This window comes from Triticum aestivum, chromosome 6A, assembly GCF_018294505.1.
Source record: "Triticum aestivum cultivar Chinese Spring chromosome 6A, IWGSC CS RefSeq v2.1, whole genome shotgun sequence".
In the NCBI taxonomy this organism is placed as follows: Eukaryota; Viridiplantae; Streptophyta; class Magnoliopsida; order Poales; family Poaceae; genus Triticum; species Triticum aestivum.
The window spans coordinates 612,681,763-612,697,460 of NC_057809.1; the positions used below are offsets into that span (position 1 = coordinate 612,681,763).

The 15,698-nt window shown below is 45.6% G+C and overlaps 2 protein-coding genes across 2 annotated transcripts; both read right to left on the reverse strand.

Annotated features, from left to right (window-relative positions):
* Positions 1–5,775: 5,775 nt before the first annotated feature.
* Positions 5,776–8,517, reverse strand: LOC123131378 (receptor kinase-like protein Xa21). Its single transcript, XM_044551069.1, has one exon. It carries the CDS (start codon positions 7,190–7,192, stop codon positions 6,098–6,100), a length of 1,095 nt encoding a protein of 364 aa, XP_044407004.1. The 5' UTR covers positions 7,193–8,517; the 3' UTR covers positions 5,776–6,097.
* Positions 8,518–10,802: 2,285 nt separating this feature from the next.
* LOC123131379 (LRR receptor-like serine/threonine-protein kinase EFR) lies at positions 10,803–13,926 on the reverse strand. The gene is made up of 2 exons (XM_044551070.1): positions 13,767–13,926; positions 10,803–13,453 (listed from the first exon to the last, which is right to left on the reverse strand). Exons 1-2 carry the CDS (start codon positions 13,807–13,809, stop codon positions 12,357–12,359), a joined length of 1,140 nt encoding a protein of 379 aa, XP_044407005.1. The 5' UTR covers positions 13,810–13,926; the 3' UTR covers positions 10,803–12,356.
* Positions 13,927–15,698: the final 1,772 nt, after the last annotated feature.

Here is a 15,698-nt window from a genome sequence, read left to right on the forward strand (position 1 = left end):
CCCTTAATGGATGAATTTGCCTATGCCTCAGTCCTGGTGATTTGTTAAGCTTCTTGAGTACATCACAGCCATGCAATTTGTTTTCATGTTGGGTGGCTGTAGCATGTTCATTTTGTTGCATTTAGGAGCCTACTTGCTGTAAATCACAGATCGGTTCGTTTAGTAAATCGCTTGCCATTTCTAAACCGTAGCTCCGATTGCCATGATCTTTATATCGTTTTCAGGGGATTTCTTCCCCTCTATCCAGTGGAACACTTGGATTTCCAAGTTGAGGCCAGGTTCATGCATTTCCTGTTACATCTTGCATTTGGCATCCCGCATCGCATCCCGCATAGTATATCATCTTTGCATATTATTGGTTGCCCTTGCACGTGGTTGATTGTATCCTTGTTGCTTGTTTGTGTTGTTGGGTAGAGCCGGGAGACGAGTTCGCTAACGAGGAGCCCGTTGAGTTTGCTTTTGAGGATCCAGTCAATTCTGACAACTGTGCAGGCAAGATGATCACACCCTTGAAATCACTACTATCTTTGCTATGCTAGTTTGCTCGCTCTTTTGCGTTGCCAATGCTACGATGCCTACCACTTGCTTGTCAGCCTCCCAATTGCCATGCTTGAGCCTCTAACCCACCTCTGTCCTAGCAAACCATTGATTGGCTATGTTACCGCTTTGCTCAAGCCCCTTCTTATAGCGTTGCTAGTTGCAGGTGAAGATTGGAGCCGTTCCTTGTTGGAACATTTATTTACTTGTTGGGATATCATTATATTGCTATGTTATCTTTACTCATCTATATACTTGGTAAAGGGTGGAAGGCTCGGCCTCTCGCCTAGTGTTTTGTTCCACTCTTGCCGCCCTAGTTTCCGTCATATCGGTGTTATGTTCCCGGATTGTTGCGTCCCTTACGCGGTTGGGCAATAATGGGAACCCCTTGATAGTTCGCCTTGATTAAAGCTTTTCCAGCAATGCCCAACATTGGTTTTACCATTTGCCACCTAGCCTCTTTTTCCCTTGGGTTTCCGGAGCCCGAGGGTCATCTTTATTTTAGCCCCCACGGGCCAGTGCTCCTCTGAGTGTTGGTCCGACCGAGTAGACTGCGGGGCCACCTCGGGGCAACTTGAGGGTTGGTTTTACTCGTAGGATGTCTCATCTGAGTGTGCCCTGAGAACGAGATATGTGCAGCTCCTATCGGGATTTGTCGGCGCATTCGGGCGGTGTTGCTGGACTAGTTTTGACCTGTCGAATCATCTTGTTGTACCGGGATACCGAGTCTGATCGGTGGGTCCTGGGTGGAGGTCTATTCCTTCGTTGACCGTAAGAGCTTGTTATGGGCTAAGTTGGGACCCCCCTGCAGGGATTGATCTTTCGAAAGTCGTGCCCGCGGTTATGGGCAGATGGGAATTTGATAATGTCCGGTTGTAGATAACTTGACCCTTAAATAATTAAAATGAATCAACTGAGTGTGTTGCCGTGATGGCCTCTTCTCGGCGGAGTCCGGGAAGTGGACACGGCGTTGGAGTTATGTTTGCGTAGGCTGCTCTATATAGTTTCCGCTCGTGCTTTGCCTCCTCTTCTCGCTCTACTTTGCGAATAAGTTAGCCACCATATGCTAGTCGCTTGCTGCAGCTCGACTTTACATTACCCCTTTCCTACCTATTTAGCTTAAATAGTCTTGATCGCGAGGATGCGAGATTGCTGAGTCCTTTGTGGCTCACAGATTACTATTACACCAGATGCAGGGACCGATGACACTTCTCCGGATGGCGCGCTCGAGCTGAAGTGGGAGTACGACGAGGACTCTCAGCGTTACTATGTGTCGTTTCCTGATGATCAGTAGGGATGCCTATTCGGGGTTAGATTCAGGGCCTAGTCGCTTGTTGGGGGTCTTTTCTATTTTGGCGCCGTAGTCGGGCCATGAGTGATTGTATGATGGATGTTATTTATGTACTTTGATGTGACGTGGCGAGTGTAAGCAAACTATGATATTCTCCCCTTTATATTATATATGTACTTGGGTTGTGTAATGATTCCCGACTTGCGACATTGCTTTCCATGCGCCTATGTCTCTAAGTCGTGCCTCGACACGTGGGAGACATAGCCGCATCGAGGGCGTTACAAGATCGACAAGTGCAGGATGAACCGCGAAGCTCCACGGATTTGCCAAGTACCACGACATGAGGACCCTCGAACGCGTCAAGTACCCCTTCGGATGCGCCAAGTTCGTCTACACGAGAACGGCAAGTACCTCGACGCCCGATGCATAGAACGACTACCGTCGCCGATGACCCGAGTACCACTACCGTCGACCCTCGAAGACCTCGTGGACGTCAAGTTTCGTGTCGTTGACCCCGAACCTCTCCGAAAACGTGCACGATTACTTCCGTGGCCGAAGACCCGTGTACAACTACCATCGCCGAAGACGTCGAGGGAACGTCTACCCACATCGTGTATTTGACCAAGTTCGATGACGACAAACTCGGATTCACCAAGTTCCACTACCGTCGCCTTCGGAAACATCGAATGCGTCAAGTCCTTCTCCGAGACGTGTACCACTACTTCCTCTACCGTCACGAGAACGCCTACTTCCTCTACGAACCCGAACCGCTTCGAAATGCACGCTTCGAAGGTATAACCTGAGTCGACATCCGAGAACGAATGCATGTGTGATGTATGAAATGCTCGTGTTTGCTCCGTGTCGGAGTTGTTCGGTGCACGTTGCCCCTCTTTTGCCTTGCCACCATCTTGTGGGAACCCGGTATCCGGAATCACCCCACCTCCTATCGCGTGTCACGCTCCCGTCACTTTTCCTTTTGCGCCGGTATCTCCGCGAGTTACCGGAACCGATATGTTGCCGTGGCATCATTTTCGGAACGTTGCCGTGGCATCCTTTCTTCCGCCACGATGACATATGCTTCCTAATGCTCTTATCAACTTTTAATAATATTTGCATAAACTTGTTCATGTCATCCGCATCATGATAACAACAATTAAAATGTTTAAAATGTTGTTTGCAATAATTTGCTCCTATGCCATGTTAAAATGTTTTCATTCATAACTAAATAATCGTAACTCCGATTTTAATAAACTTTATATGTAAATGGGGTAGAATTTTGCCTAGTTTATCATGGCGCACTCATCTTGCATGTTAAACAACCCTAAAATGTGGTTTAGGGCAGATCAGGACCAAACCTAATATTTGCATATGAGGATTTTCCGGACTTGTTGTTTTGTTGTTCCGGCCTCATTTAAACTTGCCTAGATTAGATAGTTTCATCATGCTTCACCTCTTGCCATGCTTAACAACATTTAATATTGTTGGGTACATAAACGAGATCGAACTAAATAATTGATGTGGTGTTTTGTCAATATGCATCTCGTTGCATATTGAGCTCCACTTAATTTGTAGAATTGTTTGTGCATTTTGCCATGCCATGCCCCCTTTAAACCGGACATGCATCATACTCGATTGTGCATCATGCCATGTTGATGTGTTGATTGTTTACTATGTTGTTTGCTCTTTTCCGGTGTTTGCTTCTTCGGGTTGGTTCCGATAACGTCGAGTTTGTGAGGATCCGTTCGACTACGTCCGTTTGTCTTCTTCGTGGACTCGTTCTTCTTCCTTGCGGGATTTCAGGCAAGATGATCATACCCTCGAAATCACTACTATCTTTGCTATGCTAGTTTGCTCGCTCTTTTGCTATGTCATTGCTACGATGCCTACCACTTGCTTGTCAGCCATCCCAAATTGCCATGTTCAGCCTCTAACCCACCATGTCCTAGCAAACCGTTGATTGGCTATGTTACCGCTTTGCTCAGCCCCTCTTATAGCGTTGTTAGTTGCAGGTGAAGATTGAAGTTTGTTCCTTGTTGGAACATGGAGATCGTTCCTTGTTGGAACATTTATTTACTTGTTGGGATATCACTATATATCTTATTTAATTAATGCATCTATATACTTGGTAAAGGGTGGAAGGCTCGGCCTTATGCCTGGTGTTTTGTTCCACTCTTGCCGCCCTAGTTTCCGTCATATCGGTGTTATGTTCCCGGATTTTGCGTCCCTTACGCGGTTGGGCTATAATGGGAACCCCTTGACAGTTCGCCTTAAGTAAAGCTTCTCCAGCAATGCCCAACATTGGTTTTACCATTTGCCACCTAGCCTTTTTCTTCCCTTGAGTCGGCCGGCTCAAGGGTCATCATTATTTTTAACCCCCCCCCCCCCCCGGCCAGTGCTCCTCTGAGTGTTGGTCCGAACTAGAGTCCTGTGCAGCGCCCCCTCGGGGAAACTCAAGGTTTGGTTTTAGTTGTATGGAGCGCTCATCTGAGTGTGCCCTGAGAAAGAGATATGTGCAGCTCCTATCGAGATTTGTCGGCACATTTGGGCGGTGTTGCTGGTTTAGTTTTACCCTGTCGAAATGTCTTGTTGTACTAGGATACCGAGTCTGATCGGAATATCTCGGATGGAGGTCTATTCCTTCGTTGACCGTGAGAGCTTGTCATGGGCTAAGTTGGGACACCCTGCAGGGATTTGAACTTTCGAAAGCCGTGCCCGCGGTTATGGGCAGATGGGAATTTGTTAACGTCCGGTTGTAGAAAACCTGAAGTTGACCTTAATTAAAATGAATCAACTGCGTGTGTAACCGTGATGGTCTCTTTCCGGCGGAGTCCGGGAAGTGAACACGGTTGTTGGAGTTATGCTTGACGTAGGTAGCTATAGGATCACTTCTTGATCATACTTTTAACGACCGTGCTTTGCCTTCTCTTCTCGCTCTCATTTGCGTATGTTAGCCACCATATATGCTAGTCGCTTGCTGCAGCTCCACCTCATACCTTTACCTTACCCATAAGCTTAAATAGTCTTGATCGCGAGGGTGCGAGATTGCTGAGTCCCTGTGGCTCACAGATACTTCCAACACCAGCTTGCAGGTGCCGATGAGTCCGTGCAGATGACACAACCCAGCTCAGGAGGAGCTCGTTGAAGACCTTGTTCATTTGTGTGGTTTCGTTCTAGTTGATCAGTAGTGGAGCCCAGTTGGGGTCGATCGGGGGTCTTTGTCGCATTTGGGGTTCTTCTGTTATTTTGGCTCCGTAGTCGGACCTTGAGTGTAATTGTATGATGTAATGCTTTATTCATGTATTTGTGTGAAGTGGCGATTGTAAGCCAGCTATGTATCTCTTTCCCTTATGTATTACATGGGTTGTGTAAAGATTACCTCACTTGCGACATATGCCTTCAATGCGATTATGCCTCTAAGTCGTTCCTCGACACGTGGGAGATATAGTCGCATCGAGGGTGTTACATATTTACAACCGGTTTGAATGGCAATCCAATAATAAGCAAGGTGTTTAGTCATCTCAACCTATTTTTGCCTGTTGTTGTCAACTTTTATTTGCTCTTTATTTTCCTTTTAGCTCCATGTGAGCTTGTACTGAACCGTAAGCATTCTGGTACTTTTGCTTAATATTATGGTTGCATGTGATGTAGAGGCCGGGGATGACCATCCTTTTCAAAAACAAAGTTAGTGCGCCTTCGGCTCGCTTCAATGCTTATAATCATTGCTAGATGGTATATGAGTCTGGATGTAATTTTTATTATTTTTTGTGTTCGTTGTACTACCATGATTGGTGATGACTAAATCAGAAGTTTCCCGCAAAAAATAATCCATAAGTTTAGTATCGGCAAAAGTTAGCATGAAAAGATCAAGACCTGCCTAGGTTAGCTTGTAAACAATACAATGGAGTGGTTGGCAATCAGCCAGGATTGTTTACGTGAAACTCCCCTTTTAACCTGTTTTGCTGATTGAGCACTGAGAGCCACGATCTCAGTGGATCGTTTATTGCCCGCGTGAATTACAATAATCAGGTAGTACAATGATAGGTTTGCTCTTGACGTCTTCTTGGTGAGCATAAAATAGGCCAAAGAATATGAGTGGCGTGAAACCAAGTATTGTAATGAGGTAGTACAATAATCAGGTAGTACATACTGTGTTTCTTCTCTCCAAGAGATGGCGGGACATGGGAGCAGATCCAGTGGTTCCTCCAAGGAAAAAGTCCATGTTGCCTCCAAGTGAGACGGAACTGTTATTTTCAACAAATATACTCCGTGTCATGGCACACCACCTTGCATATTATTATCAGACAGATCCAGATGGGTGAGCTGCTTTAAGCCGCCAAGCTCTATTGGGAGGAAGCCCCAAAAATTGTTTCGCTGAAGGATTAGGTATTCTAACAGTGCAAGATTACCAAACGAACCTGGAACTTGACCAATGAAATTGTTGGACGACAAGTTTAACAGTCTTAGTTCTGAAATATTGCCTAGTGAAGCAGGGAGATGACCTTCAAAATTGTTGTTGTCCAAACAGAGATGTTTAAGATTCGGGAGGGTGTCACCAAAGTTCGATGGCACTGTTTTCCCGAGCATATTCGAATATAAGTATAAATATTGGAGAGAGGACTGATTGTATTTGTACAAGGTTTCTGGAATTCCACCAGATAGCATATTTCCAGCAAGGTCTAAATTAACAAGAGATGAGAAAATTCCCATCTCATCAGGAATGGTTCCCGTGAGCTTATTATCAGTAAGAACGATGCCTTCAAGCTGACTGTTGTTTTTTAGGCTTGGCGGGATTTTTCCGGTGAGATTATTTGAGGAAAGCCATACTTTCCTTAGATTGGATAGGCGACCTATGCCAAGGGGAATTTCACCCATTAGTAAGTTGGCAGATAGGTCTAGGCTCCATAGCTTGGAGCAGTTTGTGAGAGTATTTGGAATGGTCCCTTGTAGTGAGTTGTTTCCCAAGTCAAGGTATTCCAGTCTGTGGAGACGGTTGAGAGGAGGTAACTCGCCGGTGAATCCATTTTTGGACAGGTCCAGTGTCCTAAGGAACGTTAGGTTGCCAAGGGAGGGGGATATCCGGCCCAACAACCCTCGTTTGCTGAGGTAGAGCTTAGTGACTCGCCCCGAGCTGCAGTGGACGCCCTCCCAACTGCAAAGAGGGACGCTGCCGTGCCAAGATCTCAAGGCTTGTCTTGAGTCGTTGGTGATGGCCCGCTTGAAATCTAGCAGCGAGATCATGTCCGTGCTGTTATCATGGACTGTCGTCATTGATGAGCAAAGGATGCTCCTGACTCCGCAAGAAATGAGCAGCAACGGTAGTAGCATAAGCATGGTGGCGAGCCTTGCCGTTTGACTAATGGCCATGTCACCTGCAAAGTTTGAATGAAGAATAAAACATTGTCCATACTATGTTTACTGCAAGTTTGGTCATTGCGTGCATCAATTGGTACACAAGCCTGTAGCTTGCATATTTTGTTTTCAAAGAGAAAAAAAAACTTATGAGTAGGTCATGAACAATACTAGTAGGTTTTGTGAGCTTTGCTCTCATGAACAACACTAAGGCCCCGCTTGGACGGTCGTTTCGCAGCCCAAACAACCTGTAAATTACACCCCTGTACAAAGAAAGCGGGTGGGCTTCGTATAGGTGATTGGATGGTCGTTTTGGGCTGTAAAACTTACACCGGTTTTTCGTTTTACACCCGTAATAGGCCGGTATATGATACAGACCTGAACTGGTCGTTTTTATTCCCCCCATCCCTCGCTCTGCACGACCTAGGAAAGACTAGGCCGAGGGCTGCGCTGCGCCGCCGCAGACACAAGGATGGGGAGGCGCCGGCTCCAGTGTCCGTGAGAGGAAGAAGCGACCGCTACATGGTGAGGCTCCGGCTCCGGTGACCACGACAGGGGTTGAGCGCCGGGACGGCGGGTAGGCATCAGCGGTCGTGACCTGACCACAATGGTGACGTCGACTCGCTCCTACTACTCCTACTCCTCACCGGCGGTCATGGCGCGGCCAAGTCTGTCACCCCCACCGACGTGGACTCGCTCCTCCTCCTCACATACTTGTGACATGGTAGTACATTACAAGCACGGCTTACACCCGAAAGCAAATACAACTCGGTCGCATGTATTCAATTGGAGACAGGTAAGTTACAGGTGTAGGGAAAATCCAACGATCCAAGCGGGGCCTAATAGGTTTCATGATCCGATGAGGGAAAATATTTGAAGTAGAACCCATGTGAAAAATATTAGTTTTTCCTTTTGCGAGATTTTTGGTTTTGACAGTAAAGAAGATGGAAGGAGTATTGAGTGAGTAATCAGGAGGAGGAGGCACCTTTGCCCAAGAGAGAGTTGCTAGGGCACCTTTGCTCGGCCGAATCGCACGGAACGGCAGCCTCTCTTGCATGGTTTTGCCGCCGCCAGCCGGGCTCTGAGGTGTGTCCGCCGTGAAGCCTGTGAGTTGAGTTGGAGGTTGGAACGCTGGCTGCTGGACGCTCAACTTGCTTTGCTTGCAGGGGTTTTAAAGAAATCACGCTTACTTGGCTCAGTGCTTCTCAGCTGGAATCGGACAGAGATGCTCTCCGTTGACACAGGACAAACGGTTGGCCCTTACTGCTTGTTAGAGTATATAGGCATATTTTTGTATATGGTAGACTATTATTTGTAATAATTTTCTGCGTTATTTTTAGGAGAGGCTTCTTGTCCTCCAAGCCTTGTACTTTATATAAACCGTCCGAGAGGCTCAATACAACATCCATCATATTCTGCCAATCTCTCTCTATTCCCTTCTAACATGGTATCAGCCTAACCGGTTCAAACCCTAGCCGCCTCCCACCGCTTCCACCCCGCGCGTCACCCCCGGGGCGGTTGGCCTGCATGACCGCTATCGGCGGCCATCCTGTCCGTACCTAGGGTTTGTCGGCCGGTCGTGTTGACCGGTGTCCTAGAGAGTCTTTTTCCCGATTCTTTGATCCGATTTTTTCTATCTCTTGCCGTCGTTTTGATCGGCATTTATTTTTGGGTTTTCTGATCTAAATCTTTCTTTGCTTATTCATAATTCATTCAAATTATGGCACCTCACATGGCATATAGGCATATACTGTGTGCATATGTATCGCCGCCTGGAGCACATATCTCTTAATAGACACGACGATCGGCTTGCAATATTAACTCTACGCCCACTTGCAGCTGGCAACAATATTAAGTTAGAACCCCACTTGCAGCCGGCCACTAGAGAACATGTTTACATGTCTACTAGCAGATTTTCTGGTGTTTTGATTCCAATCAGATAAGGTCGAAAGATCAAGTGGAAGTTTCTAAATGCATTTCTGGAGTAGTACTAATACTAGAGACGTGGTCGCTACTCTTCCTGTTGAAGTGTAGAGCAAACATTATTGTCCCAACTCTCAATAAAAAGAACATAAGTGTTATTGTCCAGGCCATCCCCATCGCACCGCGTCAGATATGCTTAATTTTGTCACCATTTGCATACAATGCAATGACGCATCTTGCTGACAGTACGTATATCATATAGAAGTACCACACTAGAGACAACTAAGGTCGCTTGACTAATAAGCTGAAGCTGTGATATATAATCGGCATTTGTCAAGCTAGCCAGCATTGTAAAACAACGCCTAGCTGTTAGACAGAGGAGTCCAGCTTTTTCGAAAAATCGTAATATCAAGATGATAGTAATTACATTCAGCCTCTGCAACTGACACAATACTAAAAATTAGTTGAGATATTGAGGATGCACATGGTTAAGAAGATAAAACATAAAGGGTAAATAACAAAAAGAGTCAAGCAATTAACGACACACAACTAAACAACTACACCACCACCAATGTCCTGGACAATAGATGAACCACATGCAAGGTTCTCTGAAAGCAACGCCTCCAGAAAAGGAACACCGCCCAAGCACTGGTATAGCCCGATCCGGGTGTTGAATGCCGGATCTTGCAGTTTTACCCTGAAGAGCGCATTTGAGATATCTATTCCTTCCAACAAAGGCGTGGAGCGTAAATTCCATCATTGACGGGTGCAACCAATGAATGTGAGACGGAGGAGTCCAGCTAATTGAAAGGATCTCTTGCGTCGTGAATCCATAGATGCGGACTATGTCAAGTCTTACTCTTGTGTTTAAAATATGGTTCAACCATTCTTGTCAGCTTAACTGTAATGGTAACAACATACATAGAAAGAAGGAAGACTCCACGTTCCTCTTTTTTTTAAAGAGAGTTTCCTCCCCGAATTCATTTACCAGAATCTAGTGTTCGTTACAGGCCCTAGCTAAGTCCAACTAACCAAAAGGAAAAGAGTGGAGACGTCCCATGACCAAGAAGCCTCTCTCTAACGGGAAGCCTGCGGGTGTCCACCCATGCAGTGTTCAGGGATATATATGATCCGAGCCGGAGTATAGTGTACAAGGTGGACGCGAATTAAGAAGAGATTTTTGTTTTCAAAATGGTGGAAATTTCCACAACCTATAGATCAGATAATGACGAAAGAGCAAGTGGAAGTTTCTTTGCGACTGCTACTATACTCGAGGACGTACTTGATCACTATATTTATAAGTGAAGTATTCCTTTCAAACAGACAATATTGTCCCAACGCTCAAGAAAAGGGAAAAAAAGTGTAGCTGTCCAGGCCATCACCATCTTACCGGGTAACACGGGCTTATCATTTGCAACATGTCTACAACACAATAAAATGACGTACACATCTCGCCAACAGCCGATAACATATAAGATTGCTACACTGGAGACAACAAGGTCGCTTTACTAAGCTATGATATATAACCAGCAATTGCTATCTATCATTGCCAAACAAGAAGTACCTAGCTGTTAGATACAGGAGACCAGCTAATTCAAGGAAGGAAACCCCTGCTTTGGCTGCCATAGGTGTAGACTTTGCCAAGTCTAACTCTTGCTTACGATGCAAACGAGTAATGATAAACATGGAAAAAGAAGCCAGACTTTGTTGTGTCTTTTGTAAAGCGAGTTTTCTCTCCCATTTCTTTTACCGGAAACCAAGGTTCATTACAGACCCCACTAGTACGACTACTACGAATAGGAAAAGGAGCAGAGACGGGACGTCCCTTCAGCGAGGAGCCTATGTCTAAGGCTAGTCATAACTCATAATGAAGAGTAAATTAGACTAGTGTCATGCATATGATACCAGTTTATTGTTATCTTCATAGTGCAAAGTACTCCATCCCTTCCTAAATATAAGTCTTTGTAGAGATTTCACTATGGACCACATATGCATCTCTATACATCTGTATGTGGTCCATAGTGGAATCTCTACAAAGACTTAGTTTTTCTAAATGTTATGTGATGGTAACATAAATCGTCTTGGCAGCGCCACTGATTTTTGAATCATCTAGACCAGTTTTGAGTGCCCACTTCCGCATCAAGAAAATCAGCAGCCAGAAAGTAAACCGCCTTTAGTATCTATGAACTCAGTGATTCTTGATCTTGCAATATTCTCCATGCCTGCCTGGCTAGCAACGAGAGGTTGAAAAGCTCCATGTCACGGAAGCCTAGACCTCCTATGTATTTCGGCATGCGCATGGAATCCCAAGATACCCATGCCGTTTTCCGTTCACCCCCTTTGCTGCCCCACCGAAATTTCCGGATCATCGACATAATACACTTGCACAGGCCCCTTGGTAATTTGAACATTGACATGGAATATGTACAAATGGCTTGCACAATAGACTTGATTAGGACCTCTTTGCCGCTGCCTGGTAGCATCTTCTCCATCCATCCTTGTACACGCCTCCATATCCGTTCTTTGATATACGAGAAAGTTCCATTCTTCTCATGTCCAACATCCAATGGTAAACCGAGATGTCTTTCATTCAATGACTCATTTATTATCCCCAGTACACCTTTCATTGTTGCTCTAACCAAGTCTGGGCAGCCTTTGCCAAAAAAAATTGATGCCTTTTGGGTATTGAGCTTTTGTCCCGAGGCTTGACTCTCCAAGTCATTATAAATTTTTGCTCCGCTTGTTGGATTGCTTTGACTGTCCAAGTCATTATAATTTTTTGCCATAAGTTCATTATCAGAAAAAGTCAGCATGACAAAACCAAGACGTGGCCTAGCTTAGCTTGTAAACAATACAATGGGAGTGGTTGGCAATCGGCCAGCATGGTTTATTTGAAACTGCCCTTTTAACACGTTTTGCTGATTGTTGAGCACTGAGAGCCACAGTCTCGCCCGATCATTTATTCACAAAGTGAAGGTTTGGAAGGTCCCAACCGCATGAATTACACACAGCACCCCCAAAAAAGAATGGTAGGTTTGCTCCTGATATCTTCTTGGTGAGCATAAAATAGGCCAAAGAATATGAGTGACAAACCAAGTATTGTAATGAGTAGTCCAATAATCAGGTAGCTAGTACATACTGTGTTTCTTCTCTTCGAGAGATGGCGGGACATGGGAGCAGATCCAGTGTTCCTCCAAAAGATGTCCATGTTGCCTCCAAGTGAGATGGAACTGTTATTTTCAACAAACACTCCATGTCATGGCACACCACCTTGCAGATTATTATCAGACAGATCCAGATGGGTGAGCTGCTTTAAGCCGCCAAGCTCTATTGGGAGGAAGCCCCAAAAATTGTTTCGCTGAAGGATTAGGTATTCTAACATTGCAAGATTACCAAAAGAACCTGGAACTTGACCAATGAAACTGTTGGACGACAAGTTTAACAGTCTTAGCTCTGAAATATTGCCTAGTGAAGCAGGGAGATGACCTTCAAAATTGTTATTGTCCAAACAAAGATGTTTAAGATCCGGGAACGTGTCACCAAAGCTCGATGGCAGTGTTTTCCCAAGCATATTGGAATATAAGTATAAATACTGTAGAGAAGACTGATTGTATTTGTACAGGGTTTCTGGAATTCCACCTGATAGCATATTCCCAGCAAGGTCTAAATAAACAAGAGATGGGAAAGTTCCCATCTCATCAGGAATGGTTCCCGTGAGCTTATTATCAGTAAGAACGATGTCTTCAAGCTGACTGCTATTTTTTAGGCTTGGTGGGATTGTTCCGGTGAGATTATTTGAGGAAAGCCATACTTTCCTTAGATTGGATAGGCGACCTATACCAAGGGGAATTTCACCCATTAGTAAGTTGGCAGACAGGTCTAGGCTCCATAGCTTGGAGCAGTTTGTGAGAGTCTCTGGAATGGTCCCTCGTAGTGAGTTGTTTCCCAAGTCAATGTATTCCAATCTGTGGAGACGGTTGAGAGGTGGTAACTCGCCGGTGAACCCATTTTTGGACAGGTCCAGTGCCCTAAGAAATGTTAGATTCCCGAGTGAGGGGGATATCGGGCCCAACAACTCTCGTTCGCTGAGGTACAACTTAGTGACTCGCCCCGAGCTACAGTGGACGCCCTCCCAACTGCAAAGAGGGACACTGGCTTGCCAAGATCTTAAGGCTTGTCTTGAGTCGTTAGTGATGTCCCGCTTGAAATCTAGCAGCGAGATCATGCCCGTGATGTTACCATGGACGGTCGTCGAGGAGCAGCGAATGCTGCCGACTCCACAAGAAATCAGCAGCAGCGACAGCAACATAAAGATTGGGGCGAGCCTTGTCGCTTGACTAAGGGCCCTATCACCTGCAAAGAGTGAATAAAGAATAAAACATTGTACATAATATGTTTACTGCAAGATTGGTCATTGTGTGCATCAATCGATACACAAGCTTGTACTCTTGTTTTCAAAGAGAAAAAAAACTTATGAGTAGGTCCAGTGGCGGAGCTAGGGGGGACTGGCAGGATCCATCGCTCCCCCCATGACCCAGGAAGTGCAGGATACATAACACACTGAACACACACACACACACACAAAACACACACGGAAGAAGCAGTACTTGAATGAGTAATCAGGAGGAGGAGGCACCTTTGCCCAATAGAGAGGTAGCTAGGGTACCTTTGCTCGGCCGGATCGCACGGAACGGCAGCCTCTCCTGCATGGTTTTGTCGCCGGCCGGGCTATGAGGTGGGTCAGCCGTGAAGCCTGTGAGTTGAGTTGGAAGTTGGAATGCTGAATGCTGGACGCTCAGCTTGCTTTGCTTGCACGGGTTTAAAAGAAAGAGTGTTGCTATGCACACGATGATGCGCGGACGATGTGTGAACGACAGCGTATATCGGTCCGTCCATGCATATCAGTAAAGTGTAGCTGTCAATGCAGGCTGTGTCGTTCACACAGCAGTTTCCTAAAAGAAAACCATGCCACACCTGCAAAAATATTCTCACGCACGGCACTCCATCAAAAGTCAAAAGGAGAATAGACCTCGCCACTTGGCTTAGTGCTGACTTTATCACGCGCGGCAGTATGTAAAAAAGAATTTATTTATTTATATATTTTACGATCAACAAACTTGAGGAATGGTGACTGGGTAATGCGAGCATGACTTATCATCAAACAAGAATTTTAAGAAGAGCACTCCAATTTGTCTGCCGTGCTGTGCATGGTGGGCTGTCTGAATCATGGCAAAGTCTAACCACTACAGCACTAGCTAATTGAGTATAGGAAAAGTATGCACGGCAAGACCGATACTCCTATCATAGAAGCTGTGGAATACAGAGAAGCTGTTGTGGTGGAATTGGAATACAGAGAAGCTGCTCTGCCCATTCTCATTTCCATCTGCCATTTCCCGACCAATATGACAGAGGAACTGCACTGCTCCTTTGCCTATTGATCTTCCAAGCAGGGTCCACTTCCCATGGCCAAGCGAGTGTATCAGGAGCCTGCATCAGCAGCGACCGATATGCGCTTCTGTCCTCAAGGCAAGCCTCCTAGACCGTGCTGACCGTCTCTCGTCATGACAGGGTGAGGATTGTTGCCAATGGAAGGGAGTCCAGTGCAGCAACAGAAGAGGCTCATCAAGCTCAGCCTCCGCAACATCGACATGGACGAATACAACTACCCGAATATGCGCAGAACATTGAGCTTGTCAGTAGGCGAGATGAGCTCTACTTTGGCTACTTTACAATAACTGAGGTATCTTGATCTGGAATTACTTCAACTGCACAAGCATCCCTGTGTTCTTGGCTTCCCTCAATAACCTTAGGTATCTCAACCTCTCGTTCGCGGGATTCAGTGAGACAATACCTTCCCAACTTGGCAATCTCTCAAAATTGCATTATCTTGATGTCAGTTGGAATGATTTCCAAACAATGGATCTTGCATGGTCACCAGGTCTCTCTTTGCTGAGCCATCTTGACATGAGTGGTGCGGATCTTAGTTCCGAGAGGGATTTGTTTCAGAGGGTTAACATGCTCCCTTCTCTTAAAGTGCTTATGTTGCCCTATTGTAGTCTAAATAATACCATATCTACTAGTATACCACGTTTCAATCTCACACATCTAAAAGTCTTTGATATGTCTGAGAACAACTTCGACACTTCACTCAAGCATGCGTGGTTTTGGAATCTCACAGGCCTTAAGGAGCTTTACCTCGCACATCTCTAACGCCATGAAAATATGTGAAAGGGTCTTTAACATGCTGATTTCCTAAATATTGCATTCTCGAAGTCATGACACATGGTATGCTACAACTGCGCCGTTGGAAGTTTGTAGGAACACCACGTCCTTGTGTGGTTGTAATCCTATGAGGTGGTAATCACACTCATCGTCATCGCGGTCGGCGATACTTCCATCCACATCAATGAAGCTGTCCTCATCCAAGTTCCATGAGTACTCGAATCGGCCATCTTCATCTACATGCACATATGCTTCTTCATCTTGTGCATAAACATCATCTGTTGTGTCGCTCAAGTCATCCGCTTCATAGACGCCATCTTCATCGTAGTTACTGTCGCCATCAACATCATCAATTGTGTTGCTAAGGTCATCAGTC